Source organism: Littorina saxatilis, linkage group LG12, assembly GCF_037325665.1.
Source record: "Littorina saxatilis isolate snail1 linkage group LG12, US_GU_Lsax_2.0, whole genome shotgun sequence".
Taxonomy (NCBI): Eukaryota; Metazoa; Mollusca; class Gastropoda; order Littorinimorpha; family Littorinidae; genus Littorina; species Littorina saxatilis.
The window spans coordinates 15,902,627-15,927,896 of NC_090256.1; the positions used below are offsets into that span (position 1 = coordinate 15,902,627).

Below are 25,270 nucleotides of genomic sequence, written 5' to 3' on the forward strand. Positions count from 1 at the left end.
AAGCTCTGAAAATTAAATATATAAAAATTATTATCAAAATTAAATTGTCGAAATCAATTTAAAAACACTTTCATCTTATTCCTGGTCGGTTCCTGATTCCAAAAACATATAGATATGATATGTTTGGATTGAAAACACGCTCAGAAAGTTAAAACGAAGAGAGGTACAGAAAAGCGTGCTATCCTTCTCAGCGCAACTACTACCCCGCTCTTCTTGTCAATTTCACTGCCTTTGCCATGAGCGGTGGACTAACGATGCTACGAGTATACGGTCTTGCTGCGTTGCATTGCGTTCAGTTTCATTCTGTGAGTTCGACAGCTACTTGACTAAATGTTGTATTTTCGCCTTACGCGACTTGTCAAGTTATGTTATATTTTAATGGACAATAAAGTGTTGTTATTATTGTTATTCAGTGTTATGATCGTATTTTATTATAATGTCAGGACTTCTGCGGCATGCCTATTGATGTTCCAAACGATAGAGGTGAAAACAGAGTTGAACTTAGTAGTAAAATTAATATTAAAAGTCCTCCGGTTCAGTTTTTGCCACTAGGACTTGAGTGTTTGTCCGCTTTTTAGATTGAACTTTTACCACGGCGTCTTTTTGTATTAGCTGCAGGACACCCGGACAACGAAAAACTGAAATGCCGGGTCGCTTCTTATTGACATCATGAGCGTACTGCGTTTTTAGTACATCGAAGAAACACTTATAGCCTACTAAGTCTGAGTCAGTTGCTGTAAAACGTCAGTTTATGAGTTCACATCACCGCTGATGTATAACGGGTTTTTACATCCCCTCCCCACTTGTTCAGGTGTTCACATCATTTCACAGTACCGCTATTCACCCCCTTCCAACCAACCCCCACTTTCCTCCAACAGTAGAAGGTTCTACCTTCTTTCCTACACCACACCCGCATCTTTTTTCGGTGGTTTGCGGCCGTCTGGTGCAATATCCTCGTCAGGGGAAACTACTCTGTACACTTTGCGGACAAGATGGAGGCCGTGGACCAGTTCTCGGTGTACGTTGCAACAGCTGCCGTCGTTTTCGTCATCATCGTCGTCGTTACTCTCATCAACAAATTTAGTTCTGGTGAGCTAAGTGTCCGATGCACCGTGAATAGTAAAATCGATTGATTTTGACGGTGAATTAGGGCAGTTTGGAACAAAACTTAATCCTCAGACACAGTGCTCTCTTCTTCAAGTTCAAGTTGTTGTCACTTGTGCGGCTGTGTTGCAATAACATTTTGCAGCGACTGACGCTAGATCTATCTATTACTGTGTATTAGTCTGTATAACCGGTAGGACGTGTAGGTTAATGTTTCTGCGTGTGGGTACGCTGTGATAGGCACAAACATATATTTGACAAAAAGAAAGCCGCAATGTCACGAAGAAAGCAGTGAATGAGTGATGGGAAACCTGGCAAGCAACATGGGTAGGTTCTGCATAGACTGGGCACATTCTTCTCAACCTATGACTGCTTGGAGTTGGAATATTTACCAGCTTAGAAAGAAATTCTATGTTACTAAATTCCCTAATGTTTTTTTCTAGTAATTTAAAAATTAAATCCCATCAAACTAAAAACGTAACTTGATGCCATCCTGTATCTTACGAAGCATATATATTATATATTACTTTCGTTTTCTAACGGCGAGAACGACATTTACATATGTATCAACCCCATGGTAGTCTGTGCCGAAAAACCACATCTGCGAAATGGCAGCCAGGCGTCAAGTTCAATGTAGTGATCGCGTCACACCAAAATTACATGTCACAAGAAACAGCACATCCTTGTAAATCCATTACTTCATCTAATTTACTGCTTCTTTTGATCTAAAATGTTTCTGATCAAGAAGTTAAACAAAACAAAAGCACACGACTGCGTGTAATAATGGCTCTGAATAATTTCAGATGTTTCTCGTTACAAGTCACAACACATGACGCTATTATTGTCACAAGAAACATTTGCTTTTTTTCTCCAACAAAGGGGTTTAAGATTAGAAAAACGTTTTTTTCTTATTAAGGTTCTTCACATTGCTTAATTTGGTGCTGCTTCGACTCCCGACTTGTGGATAAAGGATTTGGTTTTTCACAAAAAAACAGATGTTTAGCCAATTTTGAGATCAAAGTTCACTCAAACCTTTGTATCTTTTGCAGACAAATATGTTAATTGTGGGATAGTAAAAAGTTTGATCAGGAAGAAGTTGTAATTTTTTTGTGGAATGCATGGTTTTTGAAGTGAAAAACTGTTTCTTGTGACGTGACACATACATGATGATAATTTTCAAGGAACATGATCTGTGAGTACATTATTTGGCTATGAATGCAAAGAGTCCATCAAATGTTTATATAAAAAATGTTTTTTAATCTTGGTTTTTAATTTAAATGAACTGAATTCTAGCACTGAAAATGTTGTGCGTCACGAGAAACAGTTTTACAAGCAACACATCAAACACTAATTTCTCATTATGTCGACAACCTGCAGTCTTTTAAATAAAAATTTGAACAGTTCAATCATTTAACATAACAAAAATTCAAAAGACATATTGAGAAACCAAAAATGAAAATTCAGTGTCCTCTTATGGAATAGGGGATATATGTAATATATAGTGCTCAGCATAGTCATGCATATGCATCTCTGTATTCATAATCTGAGTTTCAACTTTGAAGCTAACATAACTAATTCCCCACTCATGTAAACTCACACAGACATGCACAAGACAATAATTGTTCTTGCTGCTAATAAAGTAATAAGAACTCAACATAAAAATTTAAACCATTTGAATAATTTAATGATTTATGCAGAGTCTTTGGCAATGTTAAAGTCACACTGTGTAAACTCTGTTGTGCAGGCGGCGATGACAAGCAGGAGGCCCGGGCGGGGGCCAGAGCGCCTCCAGCAGCCAGAGCGGCGGAGGGACCACCTGGAGCTCGCAGACGCGGCCCTCGACGCAGGATGGTCAGGCAGGAAGATTCAGGTAAATGTCTACATGTCACAGTGCTAAAATCAGTAACCGTCTTGTGTTAACCACTCTATCAGTCAATGACATAGCAATCATCACAGAACCTTGTGATAAACAACTTACACAGCAACACAAACAAATAACAAATGTCCACACAAAGATAGTCAAACACCTTTGCAACTACCAACACAGTGGACTGATATGCAGCAGAAATAAGACATGCAAACACACACACACATAATTCAGTGTGTATACATATTACAATCATCAAATATGAATACAAATACTCTCCCTGTTGTGTTTGCTCACTGTGGTGTGTTTGATTCAGACGAGGAGGACGAGATGGATGAGGATGACATTCTGAGTCAAGTGCAGCAGCCTGAGGGCAAAGTGGGCGCCAAGAAGATGAAGAAACTGCAAGAGAAGGCTGAGCGCAAAGCCGCCAGGGAGGCAAGTTATTATTCAATACAAAGCCGCCAGGGAGGCAAGTTATTATTCAATACAAAGCCGCCAGGGAGGCAAGTTATTATTCAATACAAAGCCGCCAGGGAGGCAAGTTATTATTCAATACAAAGCCGCCAGGGAGGCAAGTTACTATTCAATACAAAGCCGCCAGGGAAGCAAGTTATTATTTAATACAAAGCCGCAAGGGAGGCAAGTTATTATACAATAATATACATAAGCAAATAATAACGCAGATTGAAAAAGCTAGAATGACTTCAAAGGGTTGGACAGATTGAGGCTTTGTTATTACTCAAAGTTACTTCCACCTCAAGGCCTGAATCCATGCAGATTCTTGTTTCTGTCTTTCAGATCATTTTTCTGTTGGGGAAAGCGCAGTGGTAAATGTGGCCATTTCTGGGAAAACAGTCACTGTGGCCAAAATTATTGTTCTATGCATTCCAAGACTGTTTTCCATCACTTTTCTTTTCTTTTTTTCTCCTCAAAAGCTGCACATTTCACTCAAATATGTATGATCCTAACGATGGATATAACAGTTTTCATGTACAGCACCTCCTTAAGATTAATCTGTTATAAATAAACGTGTGTATGCTGTTGAAATGTGTATTCAGAATGCATATCATTATAATTATACACACTTCCATCACTTTTCATTTGTTTTACAATGTGCTATCATTAATAATTCCTGGACCATTAGAAATTCAGCTTTAAGTGGGAGTTAGGGTCCTCAGTAAAGTTTGTTTTCATTTGGGTCCATTTTGCTTCTCTCAACAATGCCGCAGAAATGACCACTAGTAGGTGTATTGAGTGTGTGGATGTTGTGTGTGCAGTCCATGGAACAGGAACGCAAGGAGCGGAAGGAGCGGGAAGCAGAGGCTGAGGAGAAACGGAAGAAGCAGGAAGATGTCGACAAGAAACAGGAAGCCGAAAGGGTAAGGAATGAGCGTTCCGTGTATGGGGGTGGATGGCTGAAAAGGGTAAGGAATGAGCCATCAATGTTTTGGGGTGAATGGCTGTAAGGGTAAGGAATGAGCATTCAGTGTTTTAGGGTGGATGGCTGAAAGGGTAAGGAATGAGCGTTCAGTGTTTTAGGGTGGATGGCTGAAAGGGTAAGGAATGAGCGTTCAGTGTTTTAGGGTGGATGGCTGTAAGGGTAAGGAATGAGCGTTCAGTGTTTGGGGGTGGAAGGCTGAAAGGGTAAGGAATGAGCGTTCAGTGTTTGGGGGTGGATGGCTGAAAGGGTAAGCTAAGGAATGAGCGTTCAGTGTTTTAGGGTGGATGGCTGTAAGGGTAAGGAATGAGCGTTCAGTGTTTGGGGGTGGATGGCTGAAAGGGTAAGGAATGAGCGTTCAGTGTTTGGGGGTGGATGGTTGAAAGGGTAAGGAATGAGCGTTCAGTGTTTTAGGGTGGATGGCTGAAAGGGTAAGGAATGAGCGTTTAGTGTTTGGGGGTGGATGGCTGAAAGGGTAAGGAATGAGCGTTCAGTGTTTGGGGTGGATGGCTGAAAGAGTAAGGAATGAGCGTTCAGTGTTTTGGGGTGGATAGCTGTACTAGTATAGACAATTTTGTGTGCATTAATTTATTCCAGCGAAGCTGGAGGTATCCCACGAACGCTATACTGTAATCGACTTGAGAAATGTTCATTCCGATAATACATGATAAAGAAGGAATCTTTGTGCCTTAACTCAGGCTGCAGTTGGGGATGAAAGTTCACGAAAAATTGGCTACATACTAACTTAAATACGATGGGTGCCGACCGATTTTTGATCCAACACCACCCAGCACCGCTATGTTAGGGTAGAATTTCCGAGACTACAGCAAGTATGTTCGCGCAAGTAGACGACGTCACAATGTTTTTACGTCAATGCATCGTGACGTCATCCCCTCTCTAAGGCCTTTCTCTCGCGCGCGTGGCGTGTGTGTGTTTGCGTGTTTATGTGCACAACTGTGTGTGTTTGTGTGTGTGTGTGCATAGTTATGTGGATGTGTGTGTTAGTGAGTGAGTGTGTGTGTGTGTGTGTGTGTGTGTGTGTGTGTGTGTGTGTGTGTGTGTGTGTGTGTGTGTGTGTGAGAGAGAGAGTGAGAGTGTTTGGGGGGGTATGCAGTTTGTTTGTTTGTTTGTTCGTTCATGGGCTGAAACTCCCACGGCTTTTACGTGTATGACCGTTTTTACCCCGCCATTTAGGCAGCCATACGCCGCTTTCGGAGGAAGCATGCTGGGTATTTTCGTGTTTCTATAACCCACCGAACTCTGACATGGATTACAGGATCTTTTTCGTGCGCACTTGGTCTTGTGCTTGCGTGTACACACGAGGGTGTTCGGACACCGAGGAGAGTCTGCACACAAAGTTGACTCTGAGAAATAAATCTCTCGCCGAACGTGGGGACGAACTCACGCTGACAGCGGCCAACTGGATACAAATCCAGGGCGCTACCGACTGAGCTACATCCCCGCCTTCCAGTAGGTATTAATTTAGTTTTACTAAAGCCTGCTGGGACACAAGTAATGGGTTAGTGCATTTGTAAACAGGAATCGCTTGACAAGTGGCCCCCTTCATCCCCCCCTTCCTCGTCCTGATATGGCTCTGCGTAGTCGGCTGGACGTTAAGCAACAAATAAACAAACAAACAAACAAACATCCCCGCCTGGGGGTATGCAGTGCCTTGGCATTGCACTTCTACTTAATTGTGTGTTGTGCAGGAGGAGGAGGAGAAGAAGCGCAAGGAGGAGCAGGAGCGCCAGGAGCATGAGGAGTACCTCAAGCTGAAGGAAGCATTCTCTGTGGAGGAGGAGGGGGAGGATGACGCAGAGGCCGACCTCAGTGTGAGTCAACGTTGGCTTTTGTCCTCAATTCAATCTTCAAATAACTTTAACTTTCTTGGTTTTTGATTCTGAGTGTAAGTCAACGTTTGATTTGTCCTCTATTTAACCTTCAAATAACTAACTTTCTTGGCATTGATTCTCAGTGTGAGTCAACGTTTGCTTTTTTCTCCTCAATTAAACATTCCAATGACTTAACATTTTTTTTATTTGATTATCAGTCAATGTAGGCTTTTGGCCTCAATTAAGCATTCCAATGACTTAACCTTTCTTCTTATTTGATTATCAGTGTAAGTCAATGTAGGCTTTTGGCCTCAATTGAAACTTCCAATAACTTAACCTTTCTTGGTTTTTGATTCTCAGTGTAAGCACTTTCTGTTCTGTGGGATTCGGGGAGGAAGATTCTATCCCTTGAAAAACAATGTGAATTCTTACCCTGTGTCCGTCTGGTGGTGTTTACAGTCCAGTCAAGGTCACTCAGATTACTTCCTTTACTCCATGGTGTAAATTTCAAGTTCACTGGTTCCCTCAGGCTGTGGAAAACATTTCCATTTCTCCAGTGATCAGTTAAAGGCCAACATGGACTGTTTTTACCTGTCTGGACATATCCGGTGTCCCTGGCAACGCTAAAACTACCTCTGTGGCTTCTCCCATAACAAAGCTTTGCACCCTGGAGAGCAATGTTTGGCTGTGTGTTGTGTCTGATACAGTCTGTCCAGATAACTTCTTTTTTTGGGGTTTAAAGCCATATGTACTCGATGACTATACACGCTAATTGCTTTACCAACAGCTGGAGACATGCTAAATTAAGTTCCCTGCAAGATATTGTGGTCTAGGACCCCTTAAATGTTGAGATATTTGAATTTTTATTTTGATCTAGATCGTCCTATTTATAGATTTGCCAACAGAGGTAGCGTTGACGCAAGGGAAATAACTCCGCGTCTTTGTTTACATCCAAAGTTTTTGAGACTCTAAAACAAGCTGTAATGCATGTATATGGTCCGCGCATGGCGACATATCATCATTACATGGTCTTATGGTGCGTTTGACATCGATTATGGGCAAACTACACTTTGTAAACACGGGAGCGCGTACATATGCCTTTAATTTATGAAATTCAAGAGATAAACAGCCAAGAATAAACAAAATGATGAGCTATGTGTGCAGTCCAAAATCAAGAATCAAAAACCAAGAATGTATGTGTTGTTGTGTGAATGCATGTTATGAAGTGTGTTTGTGTTGATGGTTGCAGTGCGAGTCCCTGCTGCAGGAGTTCATCAACTACATCAAGGACACCAAGGTCGTCATGCTGGAAGACCTCGCCGCGCACTTCAGACTCAAGACACAAGTGGGCGCTTTCACTCACTTTTCACACAACTTTTACAGAATTTTCACACCATCCCACACAACTTTCAGTGTTTCACATATTTTTCACATATCTTTCAGTGCTTCACACATTTATCATGCATATTTAATGCATCATTCACACATCTTTCAGTGCTTCACACGACGTTCAGTGCTTCACACAACTTTCACACATTTTTCTCACAACTTTCACACAGCCTACGCACATCTCGTGCACAATCTGTTACACATCTTTCACACGTCTTTCGCACAGCTTTTACACAGTTTTTACTCATATTTCACCCATCTTTAACGCTTCTTTCAACACAGTCTCCATACGGCTTTCTCATCTGTCATACACACAGGGCCATTCCTTGTGTGTTGTTTGTGTCGGTTGTATCTTAGTTTCGTCCCATTTGCTTCTTGTTCCCGTCTCTGTAACTTGGTGACAGTCATCAGGAATGGAATTTTTGTGCGCATAACCATGCATTTTCTGTCAGTCTAAAACACATGAAATAGCCCATTTTGAATGTCTGTCTCAGGTTTAGTTAGGCTGATGGGGTCTATGTCGACCAAAAGAGTGGGATTCCCTGTAGGTGGAGTTCCTGTAGGTGGATTCTCTGTATACAGGGAATACCACAGAGTGTAGTTCCTGTAGAGATTCGCTGATATCGCTGAAAGTCATGTGATGCTTAGCGACATTGGTAGAATTTGATGTTTTTCTATCTTCTTTTATATTTTTTAGAAATTTGAGTATGGTTTGCAAGTTTTATTGAAAAACTCCACAGGGAATCCCTCTGCAGGAACACCACCTACAGGGAATCCCACTCTTTTGGTCGAAATAGACCCCATCAGCTTTAGTTAGCTGCCCATGTGTGTGTGTGGGGGGGGGGGGAAGAGGGGGGGGGGGGGGGGGGGGGCACAGTTCAGTTAACTTTTTCACTTCTTTCCCAGTCCTGTCTCTGTGACACTCAAGATCTTGACTTGGACAGAGTGCTGGCATTAGTTACGGATGCAGTTCTACCAGATAAAGCTTGTGTGAACTGATCCATTACTGAGAGTGGTGGACTATCACACTGAGTGGTCGCGCTTAATGGGCAGAGTAAGGTTAGAATACTCGCACTGAATGTTGTGTACATTTTGTGTGTGTTGGCTGGTGTGGTGTTGTAGAATATTTTGTTAATAAACTCCTCCCCTGTGAACACTTTCTGCAATGTAAGTGAGATGCAAAAATGATACAGAGTGAACATAAGCATTGCTCAATGGTCTCCCTTGCTGTGTTTGACAGGACGTGATTCAGCGAGTGCAGGACCTTCAGACGAGCGGCGACCTGACGGGGGTGATCGACGATCGCGGCAAGTTCATCTACATCACTATGGAGGAGCTGGAGGCGGTGGCCAAGTACGTGCGGCAACACGGCCGCGTCTCTATCACCGAGCTGGCCGAGTCCAGCAACCGTCTCATCACGCTGGACCCGGACCTCAGGAGGCTGCAGGCCGCTGGACTCAGCATGGTGGAGCAAATCGTCGCTACATCTTGATGACCTGGTCAGCGTTCCTGAGAGAGACAGACAGGGAGGGGGAGGGAGACAGGCGGACAGAGAGAGTGACAATATGTGCGTCAAAGTGATTGTTTGTGTCTGTGACTTCTGTGTATGCATGTGTTTGCGTGTGCATGCATGCAGCATGATTGTAGGTGCGGTTGCCAGGAAAGAAGAGTAAGGGAGAGAATGCAATTGTGTGGTTGTGGGTGGTGTTGGGGAAAGGAAGGGTGTGGTGGGTATTTATGATTGTTGCGAATAAGATGTGGTACTGTGAAGCATGTACTGTGAGGTCCTTCTAATGAGAGGACACCCCCAGTGAAGGACACCTTCTCTTGTCCCTTTGTAAACTTGACTGCAACATACCTGACATGACAGGCCACCGTTATTGTAGGGACACTTTCTGTTGGCCTCAAGGCTGTTCCATCACCACATGTACCTCTGTGTCTTCTGATTGTTGCAAAGACACTACATGATTTAGCAGATTGTCGTTTCTTTTTCAAAAGTATGTCTGCGTTTTTGTTGACACACGTCACTCACTTCTCTTCTGTAATTTTCTGAATTTAACCCCTTCACTGCCACAGTGGTAGTAACTTATCCGAATGGTCTATGGGAAAGAACTGTACTTGGACAGTGGTTACCTCCCATTTAGTTTTCAGAAATGTCCTGAAATGTTGTTGACACAAATCCCACGTATGAGATACGGTTATGGGCGTACGATAAACAGAAAATGACCACGTATTACATACGGGGTGGGCAGTGAAGGGGTTAAAATACTATAGATTGAGCATTTCTTCTTCTTCTTGTCGATCACTCAAGATTGAGCATTTAAAAAATTAAATGGTAGGTTATTGAAACCTTTAATTTATGACAAAACAAAATGTTCCATGGATTGGTTGTCTTTCTTTCTTTCTTTATTTGGTGTTTAACGTCGTTTTCAACCACGAAGGTTATATCGCGACGAAATTGGTTGTCATTGTGCATGTGAGTCTTTGAGGTTAATAGCTGCATGTGGTTTGGTCAATACAATGAAACATGCTGATGCAAACAGACTGTGTGTGTGTGTGTGTGTGTGTGTTGAGTTTTGACTGACAGGATGAAAGTTGGTGATTGAATGTAGCTGGTCTTTCAGTGTACACAGATACCCATGCTTGTACTGAAAAAAATCAGATGAACAAACATAGCTCTACTTCATGTGCCTTTATTAATTTTTCACTGCCATTCTATCACTCACAAGTCTGAATGTCAAATACAATATAGAACCATGTCTTGACAAGGCCCCTCTGTCTACTAAAATACACACATGCTATCACATACTCCATAACGAACACACACAATCACAAAAAGTTAATACACAAAGCATACATACATCACACGCACAAACATCTACACACACATGCGCATGCATCACACGTGCACGCTAACACACACACACACACCTCAAGAACACATGCATACATCACATACACACTTGTTGCTTTTCTGACACTCAAATAATTCGACTGGCTAAAACATCAGTTAAAGACGTACGAGAGCGACTAAAAAGTGGCACTTGTCTACTGTTAATATGTGAATTTAAATCAATAATAAAATTGGCACAATGCTGTTAATATTAGGTAAGGGTTAAAGTTAAACTTTAGCGTGTTAAATTCATACCTCAGAATCCGGTGGCATTCTTTACTTATTTTTGATACAAGTCCCTGTTATCAAGCCAAAGAACATTTGTCGTTTGATTAATTGACGGATTGAGCTCCAAACTTAAGCATAATTAATTAATTTGGTTCTTTGATCGACGAAGATGACACAACTCGACAGAGTTGCCTCCCCTGTGGCGTACACAGATAATTCCTTCTTTGATGCATGTAAACGGAATGCTGCATTCGTTCAGTTCATTCCGTGACTTTATTAGGATATCCAAATGACTTGTAATGCTTACAAGTGCAGGTTCTGCATATTTGGAGGTTCAAATGCCTCTGAATTCTGAGCTATGAGTTTAACACACCGTGAAGTTCAACATTACCTAGACGGTATGTGAGCGGAAACTGATATGCCCTTATTACATGTAGCCTGGGCACGTCTGTTGGGATGCACATGATCGCTCACACGACGAGGACTACCTTTCACTATGTATACCTAATTGCGATGTCTGTTATTCCACTGATCTAAAAAATAATGGATTTACTTTTAGATCAGTGGTTGGAATCTGGGTAAGGGGAGCACACTGAGATGGCCACCCCACAACCCTTTCCCCGGCAAAATCTCGTGCATTCTCGTTTATTAAATGTATTTGCTGGAACCTCCATACAGAAACGACGACATTCCCTTATATTTCGACCGGCTGGCTGTTGCTTCCCACTGTTCCCTTTCATTCGGTCTCCACCTTGTTTAGTAATTATCAGCTGCCCAGATCCCCAGGTCAAAGTGACACACAGAAGACCGATGCTTTGGGCTGTCCTCCGATCGTCCTCTGTTGGCTTCGTAAAGGAAAGCTAAACATTCCTTTTCTTAAACTTATTTTGTTGCCTGTGATGAGTCAGTGGACAGTTATCACCAGTACAGATGTGCACGGTATAGCTATGAAACTTATTGTGTTGCCTGTGATGAGTCAGTGGACAGTTATCACCAGTACAGATGTGCACGGTATAGCTATGAAACTTATTTTGTTGCCTGTGATGAATCAGTGGACAGTTGTCACCAGTACTGAAGTCAGTGCACGGTATAGCCAAAATGACCTCCCGGTCCAGAGTCTTGAAGTTGCCTGAAGTGACACGTCAGTTCGGAACAGGCAGGTAACACACCGCGAACCAAGGAGGGAGGGGGGGGGGGGGGGCGAATAGGAGAAAGACACGCCGACCCAACAACTAGAGGATCCCACAAAATGTCTCAAGAAAGAATGACACCCCCCTCTATATGTAACACCTTCTTCCCGCGCACCGTCAGTCAATGGAACCAACTCCCAACATTGCTCTCCGCAGCTCCTTCACTGGAGTGCTTCCATGCCAACCTGGACGGTGAGCGTGCCAGGTCCATCCTCCTCCAATACCGATTGCCGCACAACTGTGTGCATGTATTTAGTTTTGATCAGTCTTTTGCTCAACCCGTTAGTCACCAACAGTCCCATTTCAGCCAGCTCAGTCTTGTCAAAACCAACTCCACTCGCTGAACTTGAAACGTCCAAACGGACCCAATTCCTCAATTCAGGAAGAAGAAGAGGAGACGCACGTGCGCTGGGCTGCTAGAGGGGGGCCCATGTCAGCGTGACGATCACTGAGGAGACAGAAGATGCGCAGAGATTATTTACTTGCTCAAAACACTTGGAATACTCAGTCGGAAAACTTTGCCAAAACCGCCGTGTGCAGCTGTTTTGTGGTCACAACTTTTTCTTTTTCTTTCAAAAGTGATTCTCACCAAACTTTGAGCGAAAACTGTTTAGTATCTTTGGCGTGTTCTGTCAAACTTACGATACCTTTGACTGTTTTTGAGCTATGGCAGCGCCAAGTAGAAAAAAATACGTCCAAAATTAGCAGTAAATTAGTTAAGTGGAAAAAGACACAAATTTCCAAACAACTGGCTGCTGTGTTCAGACGTGATTTGTCATCTGTCCTTTTTACATTTAGTCAAGTTTTGACTAAATGTTTTAACATAGAGGGGGGAATCGAGACGAGGGTCGTGGTGTATGTGTGTGTGTGTCTGTGTGTGTCTGTGTGTGTGTGTGTGTGTAGAGCGATTCAGAGTAAACTACTGGGCCGATCTTTATGAAATTTTTCATGAGAGTTCCTGGGTATGATATCCCCAGATGCTTTTTTCATTTTTTCGATAAATGTCTTTGATGACGTCATATCCGGCATTTTGTAAAAGTTGAGGCGACACTGTCACATCCTCATTTTTCAATCAAGTTGATCGAAATTTTGGCCAAGCAATCTTTGACGAAGGCCGGAATTTGGGATTGCATTTCAGCTTGGAAGCTTACAAATTAATTGATGACTTTGGTCATTAAAAATCTGAAAATTGTAATTAAAATTATTTTTTTTAAAACGATTCAAAATTACGTTTATCGTATTCTTCATCATTTTCTGATTCAAAAAACATATAAATATGTTATATTCGGATTAAAAACAAGCTCTTAAAATTAAAAATATAAAAATTATGATTAAAATTAAATTTCCGAAATCGATTTAAAAACAATTTCATCTTATTCCTTGTCCGTTCCTGATTCCAAAAACATATAGATATGATATGTTTGGATTATAAACACATTCAGAGAGTTAAAAAGAATAGAGATATAGAAAAGCGTGCTATCCTCCTCAGCGCAACCACTACCGCGCTTTTCTGGATTGTTAATTTCACTGCCTTTGCCACGAGCGGTGGACAGACGATGCTACGAGTGTACGGTCTTGCGGAAAAAATGCAATGCGTTCAGTTTCATTATGTGAGTTCGACTGAGCTAGACTAAATGTTGTATTTTCGCCTTACGCGACTTGTTTTTCAATATGATTTTCTCATATCAATTACCCATTTGATAAGATTTGTTCATGTTTCTAAAAGTGTGATTGTTGTTTAAGTGGTTTGTGACCAAATTTAAGATAAGTACACAGACAGATAACTGGTAAAAATTTGACATCAAAACACATCTCACGCTAGTTAGCGTCCCTATAGCCTCAATTAGTAGGGCAAAGTCGACCTCGTGAAGTCTACTTCACAAAGCTGGCTGTATGAAGCTTTGGCACTACATTTTCTGTACAAAAACATCCTTCGCGAAGTCTTTGCAAAGTCGACTTCGGACTGAATTAAGGACAACATTCAGACAGATTTCTTTGAAAAGTTGAACCAAGGTTGTGTGTGTGTACTGTGTGTGTGTGTGTGTGTGTGTGTGTGTGATGGCATGATACTCGCGCTCTTCATCCCTCGTGTCTACAGAGAACGCGGGTGTCCCACTACCTGGTTGAAGCCCACCTTGCGCTGCCCGGGAGTGCCCACAGAGTAGTTGCCCCTGGCGTTAAAGTCTCCGTAGTCTGACTCAGACCCAGCAATACTTATGCCATCACCACCACCATCACCATGCTCGCCACCGCCATGACCGCCACCCCCATGACCGCCACCCGTGTTGTGCGGGGTGGCATACACGTGGTACTGTCCATTCTGGCTGACGACCCGGATGTTGGTCCTAGGGTATTGGCCGTACGTGTTTTGCAGTTCCATGCGCAGGAACTCCGGCAGCCCGCGGAAGTTGGCCAAGTTGCCGTCGCGGAAGTGGATGGTGGTGAGGCGGCCGAACTCCAGAACACCCTCCACGTTGAAGTTGCCTTGCGGGCCGAAGTTGGGGGGGCCGCCGGGACCCGGGGGAGGGGGGTATCCACCCGGCATGGGCCCACCGTACTGAGGTTGAGGCTGGGGGTACTGGGGCTGAGGGTACGCGCCTTGCTGCGGGTATTGCTGCTGTGGGAACGGCCCGGGTTGCGGGTACTGGGGCTGAGGGTAGTACCCAGGGTTGGGCGCCGGGTAGTTGTTTTGCGGCGGCATCATCTGAGGAAGGGGCATGTTGCCGGGCTGGGGGAAAGAGGTGGGACCAGGCACTGGGTTGCCGCTAGTATCCACCACGTTCATATTGGGTCCCTGCATGGACATGTTGCCGGGCTGGGGGAAAGAGGTGGGGCCAGGAACGGGGTTTCCGCTCGCGTCCACAACATTCATGTTGGGAGCCTGCATGGGCATGTCGGGGACGTTGACGAACTGGGAGTGAAAGACCTGCGCCATGTTTCCTCCTGGTGGCGCCATGCCCCCCTGCTGGCCTCCGTACTGCCCCCCGAACTGTCCCCCCGGCTGCCCCCCGAACTGTCCCCCCGGCTGCCCCCCGAATTGCCCCCCCTGCTGCCCCCCGAACTGTCCTCCGAACTGTCCTCCGAACTGCCCCCCTTGTTGCCCCCCGAACTGTCCCCCCTGCTGCCCCCCGAACTGTCCCCGGGGCTGCTGGCGACTGCCGGGCGGGGGTCCGAAGAGACTGCCGGGAAAGTCGTTCATGGTGATGGGCAAGGTCATGGTCATGGCGCCCCCTGGGGCCAGGGTGGGGATGCCGCGGTGCTGGGGGCTGGCGAAGGCGTGTGGTTGTTGGTGCGGTTCTGGCTGCGGTGCGGGAGGGGGCTTGTGCTTCTTGTGCTGCAGGTTGGTGGCGTCTAACCTGCAACAGTGGACAGTTCGACATCAAGTTATTCCCCAGCGACGCCAAGGTTACATTCATCCGCAAACTTGGAGATACAAATGTTGTACGGGGGACAAGATATACACTTCCTGCTCAGAGCATGCTTGCATGACGATTGAAGCCTTTACTTGTGAGATGGAAAGCTACCTGATGGAAAACTAATGCAAGGATGACATCCTCTCTTCCAGTTATTGGGGGTGGGGGTGATTTTTTTTTTTAACTTTTGGGGGAAAAAGACGCGCGCGGGTCACAACGCAAATAACGAGATTTTTGGAGGTGAAATAATGTTGCCCCAATCTGTCCTCTGAAGAAACAGTAAGATTGCAGTTCGACAATTGATTTGGTTTCAGTGATCAGAGGTCAATGACAAACAGAAAGGTCACCTGGGCTGCTGATAGCTCACACAGCGAGACTGATTGCCTGCACGCGATGTTGAAGGGTTTGGGTCGACTCTCCACACTGCTCTTCTCCAGAGAGGTGGGGGTGACCTCTAGGCCGTAACGTTTTGGCGTCGTACACCTTTAAGACAGCTTAACGGTTAAATTGATGGCGGAACAAATGGTGGTTTCTTTTGCATTAACATGTTAGTGTCCTTCGCCTCGTAGTCGTATTACCTGTGCACGATGCTGAATGGTTTATGATGACTGGATAGTGTTGGTGTCGTATAGCTTTAAGACACAGTACATGTGCACGATGTTGTAGGGCTTGTCGGTTCTCTATGCTGCTGATGACTGTATAGTGTTGGTGTCGTACAGTTTTAGAACAGAATGTATCGATGTTGAAGACATTACCTATGCACGATTTTAAAGACATTACCTGTGCACGATGTTGAAGACATTACCTGTGCACGATGTTGAAGACATTACCTGTGCACGATGTTGAAGACATTGCCTGTGCATGATGACACGTTACATGTGCATGATATTAAAGACATTGCCTGTGCATGATGACACGTTACTTGTGCATGATATTAAAGACATTGCCTGTGCATGATGACACGTTACTTGTGCATGATATTAAAGACATTACCTGTGCACGATGTTGAAGACATTACCTGTGCACGATGGCACGTTAATTGTGCATGATGTTAAAGACATTACCTGTGCACGATGGCACGTTAATTGTGCATGATGTTAAAGACATTACCTGTGCACGATGTTGAAGACATTGCCTGTGCACGATGGCACGTTAATTGTGCATGATGTTAAAGACATTACCTGTGCACGATGACACGTTACTTGTGCATGATATTAAAGACATTGCCTGTGCACGATGACACGTTACTTGTGCATGATATTAAAGACATTGCCTGTGCACGATGACACGTTACTTGTGCATGATATTAAAGACATTGCCTGTGCACGATGACACGTTAATTGTGCATGATGTTAAAGACATTACCTGTGCACGATGGCACGTTAATTGTGCATGATGTTAAAGACATTGCCTGTGCACGATGGCACGTTACTTGTGCATGATATTAAAGACATTGCCTGTGCACGATGGCACGTTACTTGTGCATGATATTAAAGACATTGCCTGTGCACGATGTTGAAGACATTACCTGTGCACGATGTTGAAGACATTGCCTATGCACGATGACACGTTACTTGTGCATGATATTAAAGACATTGCCTGTGCACGATGGCACGTTACTTGTGCATGATGTTAAAGACATTACCTGTGCACGATGTTGAAGACATTGCCTGTGCACGATGACACGTTACTTGTGCATGATGTTAAAGACATTACCTGTGCACGATGACACGTTAATTGTGCATGATGTTAAAGACATTACCTGTGCATGATGTTAAAGACATTACCTGTGCACGATGTTGAATGGCTTGGGTCGGTCCTCCATGCTGCTGATCTCCAGCCTTGCGGGGTCGTTGTCAAGGTTGAGGGCGGGTACCTCCAGCAGGGGGCGCTGGCCGAACTGGGAGGACACCACGGGGCCCACGGGCATCGCCATGTTGGCAGCGGGCACCACGGGCACTGGGCGCACCTGGTGGACCTGGGTGAGGGTGGAAGGGGGTTAACACTACACACACTGACACAGAGACACATCGTGACACACTTAAACAAGTCGGTGCACCTGATTGACTAGGTGAGGGTGTTAACATTACACGCACTGACACAGAAATACAGAGACACACTGAGACATTTAGACCACTGGGTGCACCTGATTGACTGGGTGAGGGTGTTGACATTACACGCACTGACACAGAAATACAAAGACCCACTGACACACTTAGACCACTTGGTGCACCTGATTGACTAGGTGAGGGTGTTAATATTACACGCACTGACACAGAAATACAGAGACCCACTGACACACTTAGACCACTGGGTGCACCTGATTGACTAGGTGAGGGTGTTAACATTACACGCACTGACACAGAAACACAGAGACACACTGACACACTTAGACCACTTGGTGCACCTGATTGACTAGGTGAGGGTGTTGACATTACACGCACTGACACAGAGACACACTGACACACTTAGACCACTTGGTGCACCTGATTGACTGGGTGAGGGTGTTAACATTACACGCACTGACACAGAAATACAAATACCCACTGACACACTTAGACCACTTGGTGCACCTGATTGACTAGGTGAGGGTGTTAACATTACACGCACTGACACAGAAATACAGAGACCCACTGACACACTTAGACCACTGGGTGCACCTGCTTGACTGGGTGAAGGTGTTAACATTACACGCACAGACACAGAGACACACTGACAAACTTAGACCACTTGGTGCACCTGATTGACTAGGTGAGGGTGTTAACATTACACGCACTGACACAGAAATACAGAGACACACTGAGACATTTAGACCACTGGGTGCACCTGATTGACTGGGTGAGGGTGTTGACATTACACGCACTGACACAGAAACACAGAGACACACTGACAAACTTAGACCACTTGGTGCACCTGATTGACTAGGTGAGGGTGTTAACATTACACGCACTGACACAGAGACACACTGACACACTTAGACCACTGGGTGCACCTGATTGACTGGGTGAGGGTGTTGACATTACACGCACTGACACAGAAACACAGAGACACACTGACAAACTTAGACCACTGGGTGCAGGCTGCTTGACTGGGTGGGGGTGTTAACATTACACGCACAGACACAGAAATACAAAGACCCACTGACACACTTAGACCACTGGGTGCACCTGATTGACTGGGTGAGGGGTGTTAACATTACACGCACAGACACAGAAATACAAAGACACACTGACACATTTAGGCCAATGGGTGCACCTGATTGACTAGGTGAGGGTGTTAACATTACACGCACTGACACAGAAATACAGAGACACACTGACACATTTAGACCAATGGGTGCACCTGATTGACTAGGTGACGGTGTTAGCATCACACGCACTGGCACAGACTAAACTCTCTTTAACTTTTATACACGCACAGTATTAAGTATTACTCACTTTAACTTTGATACACAGTATTAAGACTAAACTCACTTTAACTTTGATAGTCGCCACAGTATGAAGACTAAACTCACTTTAACTTTGATACTCGCCACAGTATTAAGACTAAACTCACTTTAACTTTGATAGTCGCCACAGTATGAAGACTAAACTCACTTTAACTTTGATACTCGCCACAGTATGAAGACTAAACTCACTTTAACTTTGATACACGCACAGTATGAAGACTAAACTCACTTTAACTTTGATACACGCACAGTATGAAGACTAAACTCACTTAACTTTGATACACGCACAGTATGAAGACTAAACTCACTTAACTTTGATACACGTACAGTATTAAGACTAAACTCACTTAACTTTGATACACGCACAGTATGAAGACTAAACTCACTTAACTTTGATACACGCACAGTATGAAGACTAAACTCACTTTAACTTTGATACACGCACAGTATGAAGACTAAACTCACTTTAACTTTGATACACGTACAGTATGAAGACTAAACTCACTTTAACTTTGATACACGCACAGTATGAAGACTAAACTCACTTTAACTTTGATACTCGCCACAGTATGAAGACTAAACTCACTTAACTTTGATACACGCACAGTATGAAGACTAAACTCACTTAACTTTGATACACGCACAGTATTAAGATTAAACTCACTTAACTTTGATACACGCACAGTATTAAGACTAAACTCACTTTAACTTTGATACACGCCACAGTATGAAGACTAAACTCACTTTAACTTTGATACACGTACAGTATGAAGACTAAACTCACTTTAACTTTGATACACGTACAGTATGAAGACTAAACTCACTCTAACTTTGATACACGTACAGTATGAAGACTAAACTCACTTTAACTTTGATAGACGCCACAGTATTAAGACTAAACTCACTTTAACTGACACGTAAAGTATTAGGATCAAATACGCTCTAACAAGTGTTTAATCTCGCACTTACCTTCAGGTCTACGTCAGTCACTGAACAGGCAGCTTGACTACGTAGTGTCACGTCATTGAAAGCATGACGTCACGTAGCAACACTTCAAGCACTGTGAAAGTACCAAAGCAACTGAAGTGAAAGCAAAGCACAACATTTGAAATAAAATCTACAGATCAGTTAGTCTACACGTCTCGGCAACAGTGCAATTAAACTGTTAATTTAACGCTTTTATGTCTTTGAGGGTAGGTATTATAACAGCAAAAGAAATTCAATTTGTCTGTCTTAAAGATTTTTTTAATGAAAAATGACAATGCTTGAATATAAATCTGTCCAGTATGTGTATGTGCTGTGGAAGAGTTACTCCCCTTGAAACTGAGGCAATCGCGCGATGTTACTTATCACTCAAAGAGGTCGACGATGGCACCACAGTGAGAAATAACCTCCGCTGGTTTGAAAAGAACGCAGCAAACCCTATAGAAGGGACAATGTCATGTATAAAGTATCCGCTCCATAGGACGCTATAGAAGGGACAATGTCATGCATAACGTATCCGCTCAATAGGACGCTATAGAAGGGACACTGTCATGTATAAAGTATCCGCTCAATAGGACGCTATAGAAGGGACAATGTCATGTATAAAGTATCCGCTCAATAGGACGCTATAGAAGGGACACTGTCATGTATAAAGTATCCGCTCAATAGGACGCTATAGAAGGGACACTGTCATGTATAAAGTATCCGATCAATAGGACGCTATAGAAGGGACAATGTCATGTATAAAGTATCCGATCCATAGGACGCTATAGAAGGGACACTGTCATGTATAACGTATCCGATCAATAGGACGCTATAGAAGGGACATTGTCATGTATAAAGTATCCGATCAATAGGACGCTATAGAAGGGACACTGTCATGTATAAAGTATCCGCTCAATAGGACGCTATAGAAGGGACACTGTCATGTATGATAGGACGCTATAGAAGGGACAATGTCATGTATAAAGTATCCGCTCAATAGGACGCTATAGAAGGGACAATGTCATGTATAAAGTATCCGCTCAATAGGACGCTATGGAAGGGACAATGTCATGTATAAAGTATCCACTCAATAGGACGCTATAGAAGGGACAATGTCATGTATCAAGTATCCGCTCAATAGGACGCTATAGAAGGGACACTGTCATGTATAAAGTATCCGATCAATAGGACGCTATAGAAGGGACAATGTCATGTATAAAGTATCCGATCAATAGGACGCTATAGAAGGGACACTGTCATGTATAAAGTATCCGCTCAATAGGACGCTATAGAAGGGACACTGTCATGTATAAAGTATCCGCTCAATAGGACGCTATAGAAGGGACACTGTCATGTATAAAGTATCCGCTCAATAGGACGCTATAGAAGGGACACTGTCATGTATAAAGTATCCGCTCAATAGGACGCTATAGAAGGGACAATGTCATGTATAAAGTATCCGCTCAATAGGACGCTATAGAAGGGACACTGTCATGTATAAAGTATCCGCTCAATAGGACGCTATAGAAGGGACACTGTCATGTATAAAGTATCCGCTTAATAGGACGCTATAGAAGGGACAATGTCATGTATAAAGTATCCGCTCAATACTGGACGCTATAGAAGGGACACTGTCATGTATAAAGTATCCACTCAATAGGACGCTATAGAAGGGACACTGTCATGTATAAAGTATCCGCTCAATAGGACGCTATAGAAGGGACAATGTCATGTATAAAGTATCCGCTCAATAGGACGCTATAGAAGGGACAATGTCATGTATAAAGTATCCGATCAATAGGACGCTATAGAAGGGACATAGTCATGTATAAAGTATCCGCTCAATAGGACGCTATAGAAGGGACAATGTCATGTATAAAGTATCCGCTCAATAGGACGCTATAGAAGGGACACTGTCATGTATAAAGTATCCGCTCAATAGGACGCTATAGAAGGGACAATGTCATGTATAAAGTATCCGATCAATAGGACGCTATAGAAGGGACACTGTCATGTATAAAGTATCGATAGGATGCCCCTATCTTCAGACATCATGCACACCGGAGCTCATTGAGTCACTGCCCGCACGTAGCCCAAGCTTGCCTCAGCTTCAGGTGGCGACCACTCTTCAACAGCCTGTCACACCGTCAATTACTGTTCCATTCTGCAAGAGCTAAACCTATACGCGTTTCCTTGGCTGATTTAACTAAATGCAAAAATGTGTTCTTCGTTACTTTGAATGGTCTATCATGTGATTAACATCGGTAAATTTAGATTAGTTCAAATGGTACTATCAACGTTAGCAGTCTATTTGTTTCGAATTTCAAAATGATACAGTCGAACCTGTGTATAAAGACCACGCAAGGAACTGATGCAAAAGTGGTCTTTATAGTCAGGTGGTCTTTATAGTCAGGTGGTCTTTATGGAAAGGGTTGCTATTTGGCAAAGGGTCGTCAGTTGATACGCCATTGCTTTCTTTTTCAGTCATGCGTATGGGGAGCAGCGATCAATCTCTTATCGCAATCAAAAAGAAGCCGCCAGTCTGTCGTCACAGGTTAGCGATTGCACTACCGTTAAAATGCTGTTAATTTCTACAAGGAAAATGCTGTTCTTTTCTGAAAAGAAAATGCTGTTTGTTTCTAAAAACAAAATGCTTTTTTTCTGAAAACAAAACGCTGTGCATTTCTACAAATTGTACAACACAGTCACATTGAGTCTAATCTAGTTCGAACTGCTATTGTTCACTTCTGAGAGAAACATACATGTATCTACCGTAGTGCAAAACACCAGTGAACCTAACTTGAATCAGTTCAACGTGCTGTTGGTAAGCCCTCGTACGCTTTTACAAGATTTCTATGACAATTCACTACGCCAAAGAAAGAGCAAAACGCTATTATCAATACTATCTTTCACAGGGCGGAATTGGGTCAAAGTTCTACTGTTCGTTTTTGCCAGTGCTCGATCGCTTCATGTCGCTGAACGGGAATTGGAATCAAATACAAGTGTGAAAATGTTAAATGTTACTGTCCATTTCTGCGACTAGGTTTTTCAGCTAAAAAAAAAAAAGAAGCTACTTCGCCTAAATTCTGTCTACATGTTAATATGCAAACCATGCTTGCGTTTATTTGTACCATTTGTCAATGTAGTCAGTACAAGCTGAGTTGAAACATGTGTACGATTGTTGTGACTTTGACTTACTGTCACCACTGGGTTGGACGTTGTCGTCGTGTCGTCGGTGACGGTGGTCGGGGAAGTAGACGACGATGACGAAGCAGGACTCGGCACCGCGTGCATGATATTAGCCGTTACTAAATAAAAAAAATATGCCCCCGATCACAAACCACTTGACTATTCAACCGGCTTTATTCACTTCATTTTGTTCATCACTTTCTCCCGTTTGAAACACCTTGTTGAACTAATTCCTAAACAAAGTACGTAGACGCTTAAAACACGAGCCAACAACTTGATGTCAAACGCGGATTTCAAGATGGTGCCTGAGGTATCCACAGCAATGTCGAGGCTACAAAGCCGACACAAGCAGATCGGTACACCCCTATTGATACCCGGAGATCAACGTTAATCGAAAACGTCTTCGTTGTCAGGTAGCTTCAACTCTATCCCCCAGCTACCTCCTACCACTTTTTTTCAATCACTGGCATGTAGATATCAATTTAAAACACAGACTTTTCTCTACACGCACTTATCGCACAAGTAGTCCCATTAATGTTTGCCCTGCGAGACAAATTGTCAGGCATTCACACAAGGACGAGCGGAATCCGAGCTGAAAGACTGAAAGGGATTTTTCACTGCGTGTCAACATGAATATGTTGGCCCCGTGCATGATCGTGGAACGGCCCACAGCGGGACAGATAGACGGGTCTGCACTCGTACCCTCCTGCTGTTGTTGGCTATACGGGTGTCGGGAGGCGGGGCTGCAGGACTGTCAGTGAGTTCGATACCCTTCTACCTGTGGCTGTGGTCCGGAGTGATTTGATCGATCAGATGGTATTGTGTTGGCTATGAGACAGTCGCTTTTGAATGGGGGCTTTCTTCAGTGATCAACTCTTACTCTCCCTCTCTCTCAGTGTCTCCCAGTGTGGCAGTCTGTCTATCTGTCTGTCTGTCTGTCTCTGTCTGTCTCTCTTTGTCTCTCTTTGTCTGTGAGTGTCTGCCTCTCTATCTCTCTCTCTCTCTCTCTCTCTCTCTCTCTCTCTCTCTCTCTCTCTCTCTCTCTCTCTCTCTCTCTCTCTCTCTCTTTTCATTGTACGACCGCGAACATACTAATAACTATGAGCATGTATTCAATAAGTGAATAGCTTATAACGCCTTACCCGAACACGACCACTCTCATTCTTCGCAAAAGACGTCGTCACTGAATAGGAGACTTTGTCGATCATTGCTAACTTGTTTAGCGCCCCCCCCCCCTCCACTACCACCCCACCCCCACCCCCATCACCCACCACACTACCACCCTGACCTGCCTGTGTCGCTTTTGGTCCTTCACAAGTCAAACCAGGCTATAAAAGTAATTTTACTTGAGAAAAAAAAAGTCGCGTAAGGCGAAATTACTACATTTAGTCAAGCTGTGGAACTCACAGAATGATACTGATCGGCTTTGCACTCGGAATAATCAACAAGTCGCGTAAGGCGAAAATACAACATTTAGTCAAGCTGTCGTACTCACAGAATGAAACTGAACGCACTGCATTTTTATTCACCAAGACTCGTAGCATCGTCAGTCCACCGCTCGTGGCAAAGGCAGTGAAATTGACTAGCCAGAATAGCGCGGTAGTGATTGCGCTGAGCAGGATAGCACGCTTTTCTGTATCTCTGTTCTTTTTAACTTTCTGAGCTTGTTTTTAATTCAAATATATCATATCTATATGTTTTTGGAATCAGGAACCGACAAGGAATAAGATGACATTTTTAAATCGATTCCGGAAAATTAATTTTAATCATAATGTTCATATATTTAATTCTCAGAGCTGGTTTTTAATCCAAATATGACATATTGTTATGGTTTTGGAATCAGACAATGATGAAGAATAAGATTACATTTATTTTGGATCGTTTTCTACAAAAATAATTTTAATTACAATTTTCAGATTTTTTGGGACCAAACTCATCAATCAATTTGTAAGCCTCCAAGCTGAAATGCAATACCAAGTCTGGCCTTTGTCGAAGAGTGCTTGACCAAAATTTCAATCAATTTGATTGAAAAATGAGGCGTGACAGTGCGGCCTCAACTTTCACAAAAAGCCGGATATGACGTCATCAAAGACATTTATCGAAAAAATAGAGAAAAAAAACCTCCGGAGACACACACACACACACACACACGCACGCACGCACACATACACATGACACAACGACCCTCGTCTCGATTCCCCGTCTATGTTAAAACATTTAGTCAAAACTTGACTAACTGTAAAAAAGAAATTTGCAACAGTCTTTCTGAAATGATATAAACACTTAGGAACCTACTTAAACCGTCTT

At 43.4% G+C, this 25,270-nt stretch overlaps 2 protein-coding genes across 2 annotated transcripts; one reads left to right on the forward strand and one right to left on the reverse strand.

The window, feature by feature from the left end:
* The first annotated feature begins 933 nt into the window (after positions 1-933).
* On the forward strand, positions 934-10,177 carry LOC138981347 (DDRGK domain-containing protein 1-like). The gene is made up of 7 exons (XM_070354233.1): positions 934-1,089; positions 2,849-2,974; positions 3,288-3,409; positions 4,252-4,353; positions 6,122-6,244; positions 7,494-7,589; positions 8,874-10,177. The coding sequence occupies exons 1-7, from the start codon at positions 993-995 to the stop codon at positions 9,123-9,125; spliced, it is 918 nt and encodes a 305-aa protein (XP_070210334.1). The 5' UTR covers positions 934-992; the 3' UTR covers positions 9,126-10,177.
* A 133-nt stretch (positions 10,178-10,310) lies between these two features.
* On the reverse strand, positions 10,311-23,674 carry LOC138983033 (calcium-binding protein P-like). The gene is made up of 3 exons (XM_070356434.1): positions 22,973-23,674; positions 17,145-17,335; positions 10,311-15,300 (listed from the first exon to the last, which is right to left on the reverse strand). Exons 1-3 carry the CDS (start codon positions 23,066-23,068, stop codon positions 14,037-14,039), a joined length of 1,551 nt encoding a protein of 516 aa, XP_070212535.1. The 5' UTR covers positions 23,069-23,674; the 3' UTR covers positions 10,311-14,036.
* Between the last annotated feature and the right edge of the window lie 1,596 nt (positions 23,675-25,270).